The sequence below is a fragment of the Pseudonaja textilis genome, chromosome 1, assembly GCF_049901715.1.
Source record: "Pseudonaja textilis isolate UNSWEBS1 chromosome 1, rPseTex1.2, whole genome shotgun sequence".
NCBI lineage: Eukaryota > Metazoa > Chordata > Lepidosauria > Squamata > Elapidae > Pseudonaja > Pseudonaja textilis.
The window spans coordinates 67,389,046-67,407,155 of record NC_141990.1 but is presented as its reverse complement, the minus strand read 5'-3'; the positions used below and the strand labels follow the sequence as shown (position 1 = coordinate 67,407,155).

Here is an 18,110-nt window from a genome sequence, read left to right as displayed (position 1 = left end):
GGGTGGGGGAGGCTCAAGAATGTCATTTCTTCTTTTTTACTCTTTTAAACAAACACATCTGATTCATTTTTCCTAGATTAGTGGGTGGGTTAGAGAACTTGTCAGATTTTGCTGCTCAAAATCCTCCAACACTTGTGCATATTTTTAAAGAAAATATTTATTTTACTACTTATTTATTAATCTAATAATATATGGCCATCTAACTGGACAGTACAAGAAACTCTGGGTGGTGAACAAAGTAAAAACAAAGCCTTCCACTAAACTATGAAAGACCAGATAAAACCACACTGAAGCTCAGTAAAATCACAAAATCATTAATCACATATACCCATAGCAGAGCTCACATAACTTACATTGGATGAGCCAGGTCTTCATAGCTTTTGCAAAGGCCAATAGAATTGTGGTTGGCTACTGTATATTTCAGGGACAAGGCTTGAAGGATAATATGGATATTTAAGTATATATAACTTTGAACATGTTTAAATTATAGTATATATATAAGTATATATAACTTTGAACAAAAATTAAATTATTTAAAATTATATATATTCCATATTAAAATATGGAATATAATAGATTTAATAATGAGTGTATGTAGATTACATGGAGTGAAATTAGGACAACCTATGTTTTCAGTTTCATGCACATGTTCCTCTCTACAACTGAAAATGTTCACAAAAGTTAATACTTATGTCTCACTACAACTGACGTTTGAAATGTACTTTTACTTTTATTTATTAGATTTACATCTTATCTTTTATACATGATGCTCAAGAACATGTGCATAGCAGGATCTTCTGATTTTTCCTCAAGAGCCTTATGAGGGAGGTTGTGTTGAGGACCAAATCATCTAAAACCACATGGGGGGGGGGCAGATGCACATTTTAAAAAATGGAGTTGGGAGCTTGCATTGCACTGTTGCAGTCACCATTTCAACCTTTTTGAGCTTTTTGGCTAAGGTTGGATTAGAACCTGGGTCTGCCTTCTTCCAACCCAAGACCTAAACCACTATACCATGCTTCTCATTTATGTAGTTCAGTTTATGAGCTTTGGTGTCAAAGATCTCCTCTTTATTTATTTAAGCACACGTATTTTTAAATGTTGCTTTTTGTTAAGATGGTCAAGGGCAATGAAGTTAGATATAACATATCTCAATTTAAACAGTTCCAGTTCCTGGCAGAATTCTATTTCAGTGCAGAAAAAGCATCCTTTGGTAGATTGTTGCTACCACACAACCTCCCACTTCTAATCATACTCTTAAGAGCTTGGTAAGCTCAGAAAAGAGCTGACCAGTAGAAGAGCTGGCCCCTATAAGTACAGCAATAGTTTAAGATAATTATACTCAATCTCTTTCTTTTTTCCCCCCACATTTCACTGTCAGGCAGAACTTTTTGGAATGTTTGTCTATAAATAAGCTTGATGCTTCATCCAATAAATCTTCCCAGATAAACAGCAGGTTATAGGTTAAATACTATTTTACATTTAAGAACTTATCTTTATAATGAAAATTTAAGTTTTAGTACCCTGTGGGCAGCAATTTAATTACGCTATGAAAAGGCAATGCTATTTGCTGAGCACTTAACTACAGCAGAGCAAACTATGGAATAGATTGTACAAGCAGCTGATATAATCCTCCAATCTACTTCTATGTGATCATGATGCATGCAAGAGATATAACTGAAGCAAAGGACCTCCCGACAGATGATCGAGCAGCCTGTAAGTCTCTGTAGTTAGTACTTAACTCTCTGAAACTGTTGCTCTTAAAGTAGCAGTTACTGTACCAAAATGGCCTATCCAAACCCAAGATGGTGTCACCTAAATCATATTGTCATGATGGTGTTGATGCTTATCAGATAAGAAGCCAGAGTAAAGCATTTGAAGAGGTGCTTTATTCACACATGATGTCTGATAATATTTTCTACCCATCAGATTGTGATGTGTCACAGATGGTGGTGACTCTAACCTTAACTCATTAACCCTTTTCTTTTCCTCCAGGGCGAACTCTGCTAGAAAAGCTCTCCAGTCAACAGGAGAACGCACCCCAAGAAGAAGCAGAGAAGCTTTGTTCTTGGATCATTGCAATGGGTCTTTTGCTCCCCTTCAGTGACTGCTTCAGAGAGCCAAGTAGTCAGAATGCACAACAAAATGCTCCAGCATTTGATGTAAGCCATAGCTTAAACACTTATTTCTATTTAACAGAGATTCTTGTGATAGTTTGCTCTTTTATGTTTGCATCCCATTCTTAAGATGCTTACTTTGGGTTGTCATTTAAATGTCCATAAGATATTATGTCCTTTACATTTTCTTATTTTGTACTATCTTTTTAACCCATGTGGGCTTTTTCAGCACAGGTCGTTCTTGACTTGCAATTGTAATCAAGCCTGGAATTACAGTTCTAAGTTGTTGTTATCATAAGTCATGGCATCATGTGATCGGACCTGTTTTTTTTTAAATTGCAGCAGTCTTTAAGCAAATGTCATGAAGCAAATGCTATGGTTGTTAAGCAAATTCATTTTTCCTAATGGGTGTTTTTTTGCTAGAAGCAAACACCAGAAACTGGCAAAAAAAATGTTACAGTCCATAGTCACATAACTACAGGATGGAGCAGTCATAAAGGTGACTCAGTTGCCAAGTGGCTCAAAATGCAATTACTTGACTATGGGTTTGTGTGTGTGTGTCTGTGCAGCTATTGAACTTTAAAAATAGATCCTAAGTAGCTCTGGGGAGGTCTGTTCTATCTTCAAATGGTTGCTAGGGGACTAGTCCTACATTGAGGATTACCTATATATTAATATATACTAACGTATATTATCAATTGATTAAATAGAAATGCCATCAAACAGGTGTCAATTTTTACCAGTCACAAAGATAGGTTTTCTCCAGAAGGATCTGCTCTCAAACTGTTCTTCATATCTTCTAATATAATGTGCCCATCACCACTAAGCATTTGGATCTGTCAGCCTTGTTATTGATTGTTGTCTTCTCTTTTCTTCCAGTTTTCCCACCATTCTAGATTTTTCCATGAAGTTCGGTCTTTGTATAATGCATCTGAAGGCGGATAATTTGAGCCTAGTCATTTGTTTCTCGAATGAGAACAAAATTATCCATTTCCTTCAGTGATCCATTTGTTTGTATTCCTGGTTATTCTTGGAAATTTTCTCCAAAAACATTCAAAAGCTTGAATGCTGTTTCTATCCTGCTTCTTCAGAGTCCAATTTCCATTTCTATAGAGTATCATAAGGAAAAACATTGCTTGCACAATTCTGATCTTTGAAGGGGTAGATATATAATTTGTATCTTCTAATAAGTTTCTGAACTTGTTTAAGTTCTTTCCTAACATCTTTATCTTTCTTGGCTTGGGCTTCTCCTCTTGGCAATTTCTACAGTTTGTTCTAACATCCACTTTGCTTTCTTATTTTCTGGCAGTCTCTTTTTATATTCATGAAATTTCTTTAAGTTCATCGTACAGTTTTTCTGTTCACCATTATTAACATGTAGGACTTCAAGTGATGTCTTATGTTTTCCTTGAAAATGGCAGTATATGCTCCAGACCGTATTGTGGAAACTGGTTGGCTTTCTTCTGCTTTAATTTTACTTGGAGTTTGCACATGAGCAATTTATAATCTGTTCCATAGTCAGCCCCTGGCCATCTCTTAGCTGTTATAATTGAGCTCTTCCACCTCCTTCTATCAACAATATAGTCAATCTGATTGCTGTGGATGGACTCTCTCTGGTGATGTCCATGTATAAAAATAATAGTTTTGGTTGTTTGAAAACTCTGTAAGCAAGATATTGGCAGATATCGATAAATTGTTCTTATACTTTATTTCATGATCCTAGGCCATGCAGTCAATTATACTTAGTAAATTACTTAATAACGCAATATATTAATTAAATGAAACGGATAAAAATAATTATAAAACAAATATTTCCTGCCTACAGGAAACATATTTGCCCCAACATTATGCAGAATCTTAGAATATACTTAGAAAAGATGCTTTTTTCAAGTAAAATATAAAATGCTTTCTTTTGGACATTTAGTCAGAGGCTGACTGGAATATTTGTCTTTAGGCCTTGGAAAAAATTGGCAAAAGGTAGTATTTTAAAAGAAAAGAAAAGAGTGGCCATAGGAAACCATGGAAGTACATAGAAAAATGCAGTAACGCATTTTAAGTCCCTTCAGTTAGTATTTTCCTATTCTAGGCCTATATGTCAACAGACGGATGAGTTTCACTCAAAATGCAAATTTCAAGAAAAATAGAATTTGCAGCAAAAAAACAAAACAAAATCCCAAACAATACTTCAAGCAACAGCCTAAACTGTTATTTATTTTTAATTCCAGCTTCATATTCTGCCCTAAGGTTTTGAATGAAAGACAACGTAGAATACTAGCAAGCAAAGAAAGAACTTTATAGGATAAACCCCAAATAAGCAAAATAATTTATCCACACATCCTTAGCTCAGTAGGAAAACAAAGGATGTCTTGACACTTTAGTAGACAAAACAGAAAGAAAAAAATTGGCAATTGAAATTAAGACATATTTATAGAAAATACCCTATGAGCAGCAGTGTGTATGTATACACCAAAACCTCAGTATAGTAATCGATCTTACGTAAAGTTTTGGAAGTTCCATACCAATAGACACATGAATTCAAGCTCAAAAACCCACCCATAGCCAGCACAGACAAGTCCTTTTAAGGTATTACATTTGGCAGCAGGTGTCTATGGGCATATTTTTATGTCCAGTTCACATCAAAATTATACAACGTGCTGCAAAATGAAGACACATTTATTTTTGGAAGACTCTCTGAATCTCAGCATCCATGCGGTGGGCTCATATTCTGCATTCCTGCCTGGGAGATATGTGTAAGCCTTTCAGAATGAGCAAGATTTCAGATGTTGCATCAAGAACTGATAGACACACATGTGAATCATGTCATTCTCCTTCTTCTGATATGGGATTTTAATGACAGGAACCAGTGACTCATCCCAGTTTTCCTTGCAGCTGAGTCACTGGCAGGCTCTGAGTATTATACAAGAGACTTCATGTCTAAAGAACAGCATCCACTTTTCTGAACATTGAACAAGAAACTATCAGTGGTATGAACATTGAAGGTTTATCTCCAATTGCTTGCAATAAGAACATGACTGCAATAAGAGCATGTCTGTTTTCTTGTCTTTCTTTGCTCACAAATAGCATAGAACAGAACTTTCTGGATAAGTCAAACCACCAGACAATGCTTAGCATATTCCTCAATGCTGGGGCATGCCTATTTAGGGATTCTGTTCTAATCTTGTTTTGAAATACATTCTTACTTTGGAGACAAACAGGGACATTCTGAGAAACTTGATTTTGCAAAACTTCATTCTACTCTCAACATTTACATTCTTTAGACCAGATAACAAAGCAAGTCTTGGGAAGGCTTTGGGAAGTAAACAAACATTTTAGTAGGATGCACTGCTAATTTTTTCTGAAAGAAAAGCCTATTATCTGTTAATCAAAAGTGAATGATTAAAAACAAGTAAGGAGGCTTTTTGGAAATGGCATTAGTCTTTTGTTATACCTGGAACGTTTTATTATTAAAAAAAACTGGAAAATGTTCAAGAAAATTCAAATCAAAAGAAGAGAAAATAGAATTTCCAGTAATATCTGTCCTTTAATTTCCCAGTACTTTTTATTTTGTCTCTTCCCTCCATCTCATCTCATCTCATCTCATCTCATCTCATCTCATTTCCTTCCTTCCTTCCTTCCTTCCTTCCTTCCTTCCTTCCTTCCTTCCTTCCTCCCTCCCTCCCTCCCTCCCTCCCTCTCTTCCTTCCTTCCTATTGCTGACTAAAAGTCATTGTAAGTTCCTTTCAACTGTTTAAAGTGTTTAAGTGTGGAATTATTTAATTCAATTTTTATCACACATGACTCTTAAATTTTCCTTGTTTGGGGATTTTCCAAGAGCTGATACTATTGTAAACAGAGGGTGCTATGAGTTCAGGATCAGAAGCAGAATAGAGCTGGAAGGGACCTTGGAGGTCTTCTAGTCCAGCCCACTACTCAAGCAGGAGATCCTATACCATTTCAGACAAGTGACTCTCCAGTCTCTTCTTGAAAACCTCCAATGATGAAACACCCACAACTTCTGAAGGCAAGCTGTTCTATCAATTAATTGTCCGCACTGTTAGGAAGTTTCTCCCTAATTCTAGGTTGTTTTTCTCCTTGATTAATTTCCATCCATTGTTTCTTGTCCTGCACTCTGGAGCTTTGGAAAATAAATTGATTCCCTCCTCTTTGTAGCAGCCACTCAAACACTGGAATACTGCTATCATGTCCCCCTAGTTCCAAATCCTGCTGTTCTTCATATGTTTTTGTCTACAGGCCTTTAATTAACTTCTTTGCTCTTCTTTGTACTTTTTCCAACGTCTCAACATCTTTTTTGTGATGTGGTGATCAAAACTGGATGCCGTGGTCCAGGTATTACTACGGTTTTATAAAGTGATGCTAATACTTCACGTGATTTTGTTTCTATGCCTCTGTTTATTCAACCAAGGATTATATTAGCTTTTTTTGGCTGCTGCCGCACACTACTGACTCATATTTAAATGATTGTCCACTAGGACTCCAAGGTCCCTCTCACAGTTACTGTTTTTAAGCCAGTAATCTGTACTTGTAGCTTTGGTTTTTCCTGCCCAGGTATAAAACCTTGCTTTTCTCCACATTTCATTTTGTTGGAAAGGGCCCATTGTTCAAATCTGTCAAGATCTTTTTGGATCCTGAGCTTGTCTTCTTAAAATATCTAACTGCGCTGTAAGATTTTAGTTGATATTTACTTATTCATAAGATGAGTCTGTCTACGTCAGTATAGAAACAAACAAGATAATAGCATTCTTATAATTCAGCTTGCAGGTCTCATCTGGTTTGCTCTTAATGTAAGTACTCTACGGCTTTAACGGATAACATTGCAGTTAACAATGTAATTTCCTATCAATAGGAAGTAACTGTTTTGTAAACTAGAATAGAGGTAGATCTGTGAGCAAATTAGAACTGTTTGGGTGAAAGTAATGAGAGAAGGCAGTAGCTGTATTGATTAGAAACTGGATGCACTCTCCAGATTCTGCAGGCAAACAGGGTGCCTCGCCCTTATAAGATAGCTCCGCAGTTTTAAACCAGAAGCCGACATCATTGTGAAAGAGGATATATAATATACATTTCGTCAGCAGCTGCTTGCTGAGCTACTCTGCTTAATAACAGATGAAAAGTTTGTATTGCAATTATTGTGTTATTGTTATTGAAAGTTTTAAAGAAAAACTGGATGGTTGATATATATATATGACAGTAGCAATAAAGAACTTTCCTTCCTTGTAAACCAAAATGACTTCTGCAAAGGTATGAAAGGTAAACTTCTATCTGATTTATCAAGGGAAAGAAGAGAAAGGAAGACAAAAATATAAATTTCATAGTTAAATGTTCAATTTTTGTGATGAAAAGCTGTATATATGCTAATATCGTAAAACTATAACATTGCTGTGTTGTATTAAGAATTGATTGTTTTCTGTATTTTCAGCAGCTATGCCGGGTTTTGCTTCAAAAACTTTTTGTGTGCATGAGCATGAATGAGGTTTTACAAAGTATAAAGGTTGCCATTTGCAAATAGCTGTCAGTGCTGCTAGGCAAGGAAAATAGAAATGGGTTATCATGTGAATTTCAAAGATGACTTTATAATTTCTTCCCAGACCCCAGATTTATATAATCCTTTAAAATATCCCAGATAGGAGCTACATGGTTGTATAAAGGGAGTTTTTAAAAGATATATATGTATAGTATTTTTACTGATATTTCCTTTATAGTAATACATGAGGTACTTGGGATATAACAGTCATGTTTTCAGCAATTATTACATATATAATACTGTTACAGCTTCAATACTTTTTAAAGTACTAGTAAATTTATAAATTACAGTTTTCAGCTTTAGTAAGCTAAATTAACAAATCTTATCATGGCAACTTCAGTAAACAAGCTGACCAATATTACACCTTAGTCTAATATACCATTAAATTAGGTCAAATTCTAAGATAAACTTGTTATTCACAATTTATGTTTTTAAAAGGTCAATAAAAAGTTCATTTTAGATTTGCTATGCCCAAGGTATTGTTCCACAGCAACATGAGGATGGCATTGTGTTTATGAATTAAATTGACTGGGCTAACAAACAACCCAAGCAACTCCTTTAGTTGCTTCTGAGTTCAGTGTGTGCTGTCCCAATACACAATTTAGTTTTAAATGTTCTCTACCCTGTTGACAGGTAATTGGGATTCCCCTGAAGTCTTTCTTTGCACAAGATCAAGATAATTTTGTTCATACAATTGAGTTCTCCAGAAACTTTGACTTAAAATATTTAATATTCTGGTGTTATTTATAAGGCAGATATAAAGGTGGACTTTTTAATACTGCTAGCTCAGCAAATATAGATCCAAGATTTTTTTTTTAAATAAATTCAATTTTAGGTTTCATGAAGTAAAATGTAAAAACAAAGTCTGGAGCAGCACTTAATGGTTAAAAGCAGTTGAGAGATAATAGCTTTGAAAATGCATAATGTTTGTATTTTGTTTTTGTCTTGTAAATAAAGCAAGATCAGCTTTATACTTGGGCTGCAGTCAATCAACCCACTCATTCATCAGATTACACGGAAGGAAGATTTCCAAGGAGAACTCCATCAGTGTGGCCAGCACCAAAGCCTCCAGAGGAAGAACAGAAAGTACACCATATAAAGAAAGGTAAGTGGGTACATGGAAGTGATGCCAGTAACTACCAAATCTTTAAGCCTGTATTTAAAGCCAACATTTCTATTAATTTATTTTAATTCTATTTTTTAAAAAGCCAATGCTACCTCAAAAGTTCTTCCTGTGAAGAACAATATGAGGAAGGAATGCTGTGGATGCTGGTATGAGCTTCTAAATGAAAGGCACCATATAAATAAAATAAAGAAAAGGTGAAATGGAAGTTTTGTATTCACACACTCCATATCATACAATATATTTCACATGAGACTGTGAAATTAATTTTCCATTATTTTTTTCCACTGGATCAACATTTAATTTTGAAGCTTCAGCAAAAAAGGAAGTTCATTTTAGGGAGAAGATTTAAGGGCCTTAATAGCAATTTGCCCATTTTCATTCCTTTTTTTAAAAAAAAGTTTAAAATACTTCCTGAGATAATTTGCAAAGCAAATATCAACACAACAAAATAAAAATACAGTATTTGTCCATGTGGCATTGGCAGTCTATCAAGAAGTAACAACCTATTGGTGGGTTGTTAATGTGGAGCTGAGTCTCCCCAATCCCATTTCACTGCTCCAACTATTGCACCTATTTTGCTCTTACTGTTCATGAGCATTTTATCTTTCTCCACTTTGATTTTATATTGATATCCTGTTTGCCTCTAAAGCTGTCAAATTGCTTGAGGTGCAGTTAGAGGAGGGACGGGACAAAGGAGAAAAGACATGAAGAAATGGTGAAGCAGAAAATTATGGTGAAATGATGAAGATAAAGTTGAACAGAACTTTCTTTAAATTATATATTTAAAATAATATATCAGCAGTATATCTAACTGGGTAATGAATTTGAGAAGAATGATTTTGGCATGCTTTCTTTCTGCTTCCGTTTGGAGGAATAAATGCATTTTAAAGAAATATATATAACAATGATTTAGGTAGAGTCACTGAAACAAGTGCTGCGCAGAACAGTGAACAGCAGAATTGAAAGTAGTGACTTTATACTTCAGGTTTTGTTTGCCTTTTTATGATATTTTTGGAGAAAAGTACTGGACTTTTTATTTCACCCTTTCCATTAAGTGGTGTCTTGTGACTGGCCATCCCCATATTTAATGGCACTTAAAACATTTGAACTTAAAATTACAAAAGGTCAACTATCTCTGATATGGAGATTGAAACCATATTATATTTAATTAGATCAATCTACATTGTGCCCCTAATAGATAAATTCCCTGGGAGGCCAGATAAATTTTACATGAACCTTCTCTAGGATGTAAAACAATTCATTATTTGTGCAATGTAATAGCTAAAGTTTGTGTGGGTATAGTAAAAGACCAGTACCTTTGTTTTAAATATTACTTTTGGTTTAATACTTTTTAACTGATAGTTGGTGGATTTCTGGTTTATTTTTACTTTATATCTGTTATTGTTTTAGATTTATCATCTGGGTAACAATGGTATTAACATAACAATAGAGGAGTTAATGTTATATTCTGTAATTTGCTTTGCTTGTTGTTGGTACATTATTCTTAATCAGGAAAGGCAATATAGTGGCAATCATATAGTGGCAATTGTTCTCTTGCAATTACCACTATAATTTCTATGAATCAATTTTAGGATGAAAATGTGTATTCTGTATATTCAACTTGCTCTGACATTTAAATAAATTAACCACTCAATGAGCTGTCATTTCTTCAGTTTTTAAAAATTCATTTCTGATTTTCAAATACTGGCTTGACCTCTTCCTAGTCTTAACATCCATAGAAATACATCCAGTGGAAATATTGTCTTGGGAAGAATGCTTTAGAACCAATGTTGATGGTTCTAAATTCTTAGTGCTTTCCTCTGGGATGCTAAGTGCTATGTTTTGATTTTTATTGAAAAAAAACATACTCAAATGTCTCAGTAAGTATGTCCAATTAACTAGCAAAATTAAAATTAATTAGTACAATTTTTTTGTATCCAAATTTGTGTGTGTGTGTTTGTGTATATTTGTTTTTTTTTTCTTTTCCCATGTAAAATTAAGAGTATCTTGGCGATGTTTCAGCGAGGTCCCACTCGCCATCCTCAGGCTGGTGCTTTCGGCTTCATGCCAGTGCAAAGCCGAAAGCACCAGCCTGAGGATCGCAAGTGGGACCTTGCTGAAACATTGCCAAGATACTCTTAATTTTACATGGGAAAAGACCCGAACACACCTAGACCTACATACCTGTGCCCATGAAAATCTATGAAAACATGTACATGTATACGTATATGTATATGTATATATATATATATAAATATATGGATCTTTGGTTATTCGGGTTTACTCCCGCGGGGAGAACGTTTTGGCAGAATCTCATCTGCCATCATCAGACTTCTGTATTGTGTTTGTCTGTGAGTCAGACTTGAAAAGTCTGACTCACAGATGAATACAAAGTACAGAAGTCTGTACAAAGTACAGAAGTACAGAACACAATACAGAAGTCTGATGATGGCAGATGAGATTCTGCCCAAACGTTGCTACAACTTTTAAAGCACAACTATAATGATGTGGGAAAATACCCGAACAAAGCTGAATACCATACATGTAAGTACCTGCGAAAACTTAAGAATATATATATACACATACATACATACATACATACATACATACATACATACATACATACACCATACAGTACATACCTAGGTTAGCCTGAAGAGTATTGAAAATAGCAGGTTAAATGGAATGGAATGGAACACAAAACAAATTAGATCATTGTCATCATCCTTCTTGAAAATTTTCTTCAATCCCACAGACTATATCTACAGTATTTGTTGTTGCACAAATTGGGTAGGTAGGTTTTAATAGTTTTAGAAGGAGAAAAGGGAATTTTATTTCTGATTCCCCCCCCCTCCCCCCCCCCCCCCCAATAACTACTTAGACAACCAAGGGAAGCTTGGTAATACAAACTGGATTTGCTGCCCAGAATCAGCCAGATTAGAAATGGAGAAAATAAATGGAGGAAATAAATGATTCAATATGTTGAAAAGAACAACATATTGATTTCTCTCTCTAGCTTAATATACTACACTCCATGGGCATTATCATTTTAAAACTGGCTGCAGTGTAAATGTTTCTGCATAGAAAGATAAAAAAAACTCCTTACTGTTGGGAATACAGTCTGGGAAAATCACATATGGAGTGAAAGTAGCTTAAATCATCAGCCAGCTAATTGCAGCAGGTACATCCCTGTTTATATTACTCTAGAGCTCTGTTCTTCACTCCGTCATTAAATACTTCAGATTTTACAATTGTGGGAATAATGGGGATTTTAAAAATAATCAGTAGAGTAATTTAGGATATATGATCTTCCATGTTAATTTAAATTACTTCATTGTGTCAGTATTTGATTCTGCTATATTCATTATTATAATGGTTTCCAAAGAAGCACATATTCTTTTATTGCAGGCAAGGATATGTACTCCTGAATTCCATGAATACTTGTTAACAATGTTTCTGTAAGCTTCCTTACAGTCCCAGTCAAGAAAGATTCCACAATGGTTTCTTCCTAAAATAGTTGTCATTCATTTCTATCCTTCAGCCCTTGTCACTTGCTCTTGCCCCACATATGGTAGGTAGAATTGATTTCCCTTACTCTGGAAGTTATTGATATAGATCAGCAAACTTCAACCTTTCTGGCTCTGTGGACTGGCTTGTGGTGGCAGTGCTGTGGGCAGGAGGGGATGGTTTCACATGTGCAATCTAATTCCAGGCATGCAAGTTCCAATCTCACCAGGCTCAAGGTTGTCTCGGCCTTCCATTCTTCCAAGGTGGGTAAAATGAGGACCCAAATTGTTGGGGGCAATAGGATGACTCTGTAAACCACTTAGAGAGGGCTTTAAAGCCCTGTAAAGTGGTATATAACTCTAAGTGCTATTGCTATTGCTATGCACAATGGAGCTTCATGAGCTCACCAGCTGCTTGTGTAGCCCAGTTCCCAGTGGGCTGCAGCTGGTAGCAAGCCACGACCAAGTAATGGGCCATGGACCGGAGGTGAGGGACTCCTGGTATAGAACCAGGAATATCAGCACTTGAAAGTTGAGACCATGTTCATGATAAGAGTTAGACATTTTCTTCTAGAATTCTTACCTCCGGTGTGGAGTACTAGACTGCATAATCAGCAAGGTTGTCACGACATATAACATACATGAAAAGATATGAGTGTCACGTGGAGGAAGGCAATCCTGCCCCAAGTGATTGTACTACAGTTTGTTAAATATGCAGGTAGGGGGAGAAATGTTTTTTTCAATGCTGCTTGGAAAGTTGTTGTAATTGATAAAACATTACCTTCACTAGAAATGCATTCAGCAAAGAGATTATACATCTCTCTAAATGCAAGTTTAAAGTTCTTCCCAGTCAGTACCATCTCTGTTGCACTGCTCATTCCTGATGAAATTAGAGAACCAAAGTTGCTAATATTTTAAAATGCCTTTAATGCCTTTAAAAAGGCATTAAAGATACATTTTTGTGACCTGTTTTCTAATTGTTGACATTTCTAATTTAACTTTTAATTGATATCGCAGTTTGTTTTATTCTGATCTTTTGTTTTGTCTAATACTGCCATCATGTTCTGATAGTCAGCAGTATAAAATTTAGTTATAAATCATACAGTTTGGTACTTACATCTTCTGGGGGAGGTTTTTCCAGCCAGTCTCTTGCAGGTCAGCTAAATGTTTCTGTCTTTGTACTATTGATGAGTGTGCTCTTTTAAAAGTACATTTAACTATGCAGTATTGATTTTAATTATTCAAACTGAATCAAGCACTGAAATTTGCTTATTGGTAAAAATTACTTTGTGACTATCTTCAGTTCTTTTCATTCATGCGGACAGTAAATGGTCGATGTTAGGGTTTAGAGGAAAGTTAAATTGAATGTGAATGAATATGCACGATTATTATATAAGTTAATGAGTTAGAAAACGTCATATCCAATTTAAATAATTGTCTTAGTAGAAAATATTGTGATTTAAAACAACTGAAGAGTAATTTTTCATTAGAGGGTAGAATGTCAAAATAATTTATTATAGTCTTAACAGTCAATATGTATTCGATGTTCTTTATGATGCCAACAGTAGAAACAGAAGTGATCATACTAAGATTTTTCTTGTAAAAAATTAATCCTGAATAGTCTCTTTCTCTAAACGTATCTTACTTTCAACCATGAAAGCGTTTCTATTTCTCGTTTTCCCCCTCTAATCAGTACAACATGGTGGCATCTGATGCTTGATTCATCAGATGACCTGGAAAAGGTAATTATAAATCCCTAAAAAAATACACTTCCTATTGAGGATAATTTAAATAAGCCATCGCACCGAGTCACTGCATGATTCAGCTCAGAAATGGAGGAAAATAAGACACCTTAAAATCAAAGAAATTATGTGTCTCTATATTAGATATGTGTATCTAGGAGCCATGAGCCTTTCAAGATAGCTTAATATTTGGAACAATAAAAATAATTTTTAATTTTACTTCCCAACCCAGAACCCGAAGCTGCTGCTGAGGCAACAGAGACAGAAGATACAGAGATTGTTCAACAGGTACAGGTAAGATCTTGCTAGGAGAATACTTAACTACAGTATATTCAAACTTTCCCTATTTAAATTACTATTGCTAAAGACAATATTTAAATGGAAAACAAATCTCTTACAACATACGAAGTACAGCCCTTGGTTATATTTCTTAGCATAACATAATTTGATTTTAAGTTTACTTTTCAGAATCAGTGATAGGAATACATCTTTGGGCCAAAGGCCTGGAAGGGGCCAAACCAAAGCACTAGGAGGTGGGATAACAGCATACAACTCAGTATCAGCATCTGTGCAACTTGAAAAATCTTTGGATTGACTGTCCATTTTTCCTCCCCCCGCTTCCTTCCCCACATTTCATCAAAAGAAACTAGCTTCATATGCTTACAGTTACAGAGTCCATTTTAATGATTTTGTGTTAGATTATTCTTCTCTATAATAAAAGTGTTCATTCTTAAGGAAGTTTGCTTAGCATCGTGGCAGTAGAAAGAAAGGTTACTTTTTTGTTATTTCTATATTGTGATTTAAATGAGTTTAAATTTAAAAAAAAAACACCCCTGGAAATGTTTGTTTTAAATTTATAATCAGGAGTAACAAGCAGTGGCTTCATTGGTTCTGTTTTGTTTATTGTTCATAACATATTCCGAAAGAGAAACTTGGAATGGCATGATGCGCAGAGGAGAAGATAATTGGGCACACGTATAGCTTGCTTTAACTTATAGTCCGTCAAAACAATTATATTCTAAACCTAAACTTATATAGCTGCTTTATTATCCAGAATGTGTTAATGGCAAAATACTTAAGTGCTGAAGGGACTAAATATGTGAATGGTAATAGATACTAAGGCAGTGCCCATCAGGAAGCAATATTTTGGATTTTGGTCAGAAAAATGGTTTGTGTGCCATTCATTAAAGCAGCTCCTCTTTCTTCTACAGTATGTTAGCCTGAGGAAAGATGTAGTGGCTACTTTAAGGAGGAAGGTATTTATATTATATAAATATAAGGGGAATACAAGAGAGTGACCAGGCATACAATGGGGAACACACATTAAAGAGAGCCACTTAGGAGGCAAACAAAACTCTTTAATGTGAAACTGATGAGGAACCTGTCAGTTTCAGGCATAGTTGCTGCCTGCAGTAGATTCTAATCAATTTCATCAGTCATAGAACTGAGCTTGTTAACTTGCAGTTAGCACTTTTTAGGAATGCACTGGGCTGCAGAGAAAAGCAGCTCAAGAATAAATACAGTATCTTGTTCTTGGAAGCTCACCATTCTGCAAAAGGAGAAGAGGAAAAAAAAGACACAAGACAATGTGTACTAGCTGACTGTAATGGCAAACTTATGACCAACAGAGAGCACTCCAAGATCATAAATGTGGGCGCTGGTCGCAAAGTTACTTTTTTATCACTTCCATAACTGCAAATGGTCACTGGTTGAGGCTGTCACTAAATGAGGACTACCTGTGTTTTGTTGTTGCTAGATACAAGCCTTTTTAAATAAAAGCCTCGGGATTCCACAAGTTACTGTGTAACAATGGAAAAGCCTGGGTCAAAGTATGCAAGGCTATTTGAAAGCTACACATGCAAGCCTATCACCTCACATTTTCAGGCAGTTTTTAAAATGAATATATTCATTTAGTCTCATATGCAAATATCTGTTAATTTTTCATGGATATTTTTCCCACTTTTCCTTTTTTAAAGACAAGGAAGAAAAACACTCAAGATATCAATAATTGCAAGCGTGAAATTAATGGTGTGAAACATAGCCAGACAGACAATAATTTGACTTTGTTATTTAATGCTAAATGTTAAATAGAAAAAAACAATGCTTAGGAGAAAGAACCCAGAACAGCTATTAGAGGGAGGGGTTTTTTTGGGGGGGGGGGAAAGATTTTTCATTTGGCTTCTGAACTATGGAATGTATTAGAATTTGACCTCTAATCACTTCGATAAATTTATTTTTTAGTCTGAAGAGAAATAATATACTGAACGAAATGCGTACATGAATCTAGAAAAATTATTATGGAATGTAATAAATTGGCTGTTCCTTGTACTAAGATTGTTGAAAAAGATGCAGCCCAGATCCCGGAAATAACACCATTAAACACCAAATATTGAACATTTCTTATTATAAATCTTTAATGAGAATTTCCATTACCTTCAGCTTTCCTGAATCATCTTATTTTCTGGACACATATTCAATAGTTACAGATGTGAAATTTAAAGAGAAGTCCATTATGATGTATTTCTACACCAGTGGTTTCCTTCATCATGTAACTGCCCTTTAGAAATCAAGATTTCATGTTGGAAGCATAGAATTAGGGAAAACATCATTTCCCCCAAATTTATGCTCTGGTAAGCATAGGACTCTTTCTCCAAGAGTAGGAATTGGAAACAGCGGTAGTTTAATGCTCCTCTGTGGTTCAGTAGCTTCTCCCTTTTCCTTTTTACCCAATTTCAATTAAACCAAAAGAGTGTTGCCTTTCCCACAGCATTAAGCACTGTTATGCAGTTTCCAAAGATACAATAGAGTGAATACCAATTTTCATTCTACCAATCCACTTGAGTGAGTCCTGGGCTTTCTGTAGTATCTACCATAGTCATTCTTGAATGAAAAGTGGTGACTTTGAAATGACCCTTTCCCTTCCTCCCCTCCCCCACCCAACCAATAGGCCCTTTATTCTCTCTTGCTATAGCAGTAGCTAAGGCTGTGCAGTTGTAGCATAGAGGAACACCAACCTATTGTATGTTCATTGGGGGGAAAGTCGCAAAGTTCTTCTACAACCTTGAAAAGAGGCCTCGGGGTACACAGTTGTGTATGTTTTCACCACCTGTTGATCTTACTCAAGGGATTCTAGCAGAAATCTCTTGTGATCCTTGTGGGAATGAGCTTCTTTTTATAATTTGGGATTTGAGAATTTTCACACAGCAATTCTGTTAACAGGAGAAAAATTTAACCAAGGCTCCTAACAATTCTTTAACCTCAGTGCTTCTTAAAAGTATATCAATCAACATAGCCTCAGATGACAAAGCAAGCATCACAACTGCTTGTTTTTTGTGTCTTTATATGGATTACTGTAAATGTCATTTACTTAATTATTGAGGTCTGGAAAAATAGTTTATTCTGGAAATTTATCAAAATATCATGTTTGGGGAACATAATAATTCTTTATTGTTTTAGATCTTCCTGATCCACAAGACAGACATTAGTCAATGCTATGCTATTTTTTGATCTTGGATACTTTACCATAGCCTTGGTGTGGAGTTACAACTGTGGATCAAAGTTTGAGACTGCGGCTTGAATAGAACCTTATGATGAAAACAGATTTCACTATTGGAATAAACAGGAGAAAAAATATATCTCCTTTAGAGCTGCAATGGAACAGTTTTTCCTCCAGAGAAAGATGTGTACATTTAGCATCGATCTTTGAAAAATTAATAACTATAATGCAGCTTTAACTTCCACCATCATATCAATTTTCAACCCAAGCTATACAGTACAATTAATCAAATAGAATAGTCTGATTCTGCAATATATAAACTTTTTATTGTTAAAGCTGTCTGTAATTGTACATTATGTAAATTTTTTCCTAGGTTTATTTTTGTAAGGGGAATCCCTGTGCCAAAATCAAAATTATTATGTAACTAATACTAGTTTATTTTACTTTTTTAAGTATGAATGTTGGAGTTTAGGTAAAGCATTTGACAAAGAGTATTGCGAAATATCCTGATAGCAGGTCATTGAAGTATGGATTGCATGGCAAGTCTGTCCTTATATAACTGGCTTGAAAATTATACTCAG

The 18,110-nt window shown here is 35.1% G+C and overlaps 1 protein-coding gene across 1 annotated transcript in view; it reads left to right on the top strand.

Moving 5' to 3' along the window:
- Nucleotides 1–18,110, top strand: part of FMN2 (formin 2) — a 187,112-nt gene that overhangs the window by 25,515 nt on the left and 143,487 nt on the right. Inside the window, 3 exon segments of the mRNA XM_087937054.1 lie at nt 1,996–2,162; nt 8,617–8,764; nt 14,266–14,327. Of these exon segments, the coding sequence (XP_087793180.1) occupies nt 1,996–2,162; nt 8,617–8,764; nt 14,266–14,327 (377 nt within the window).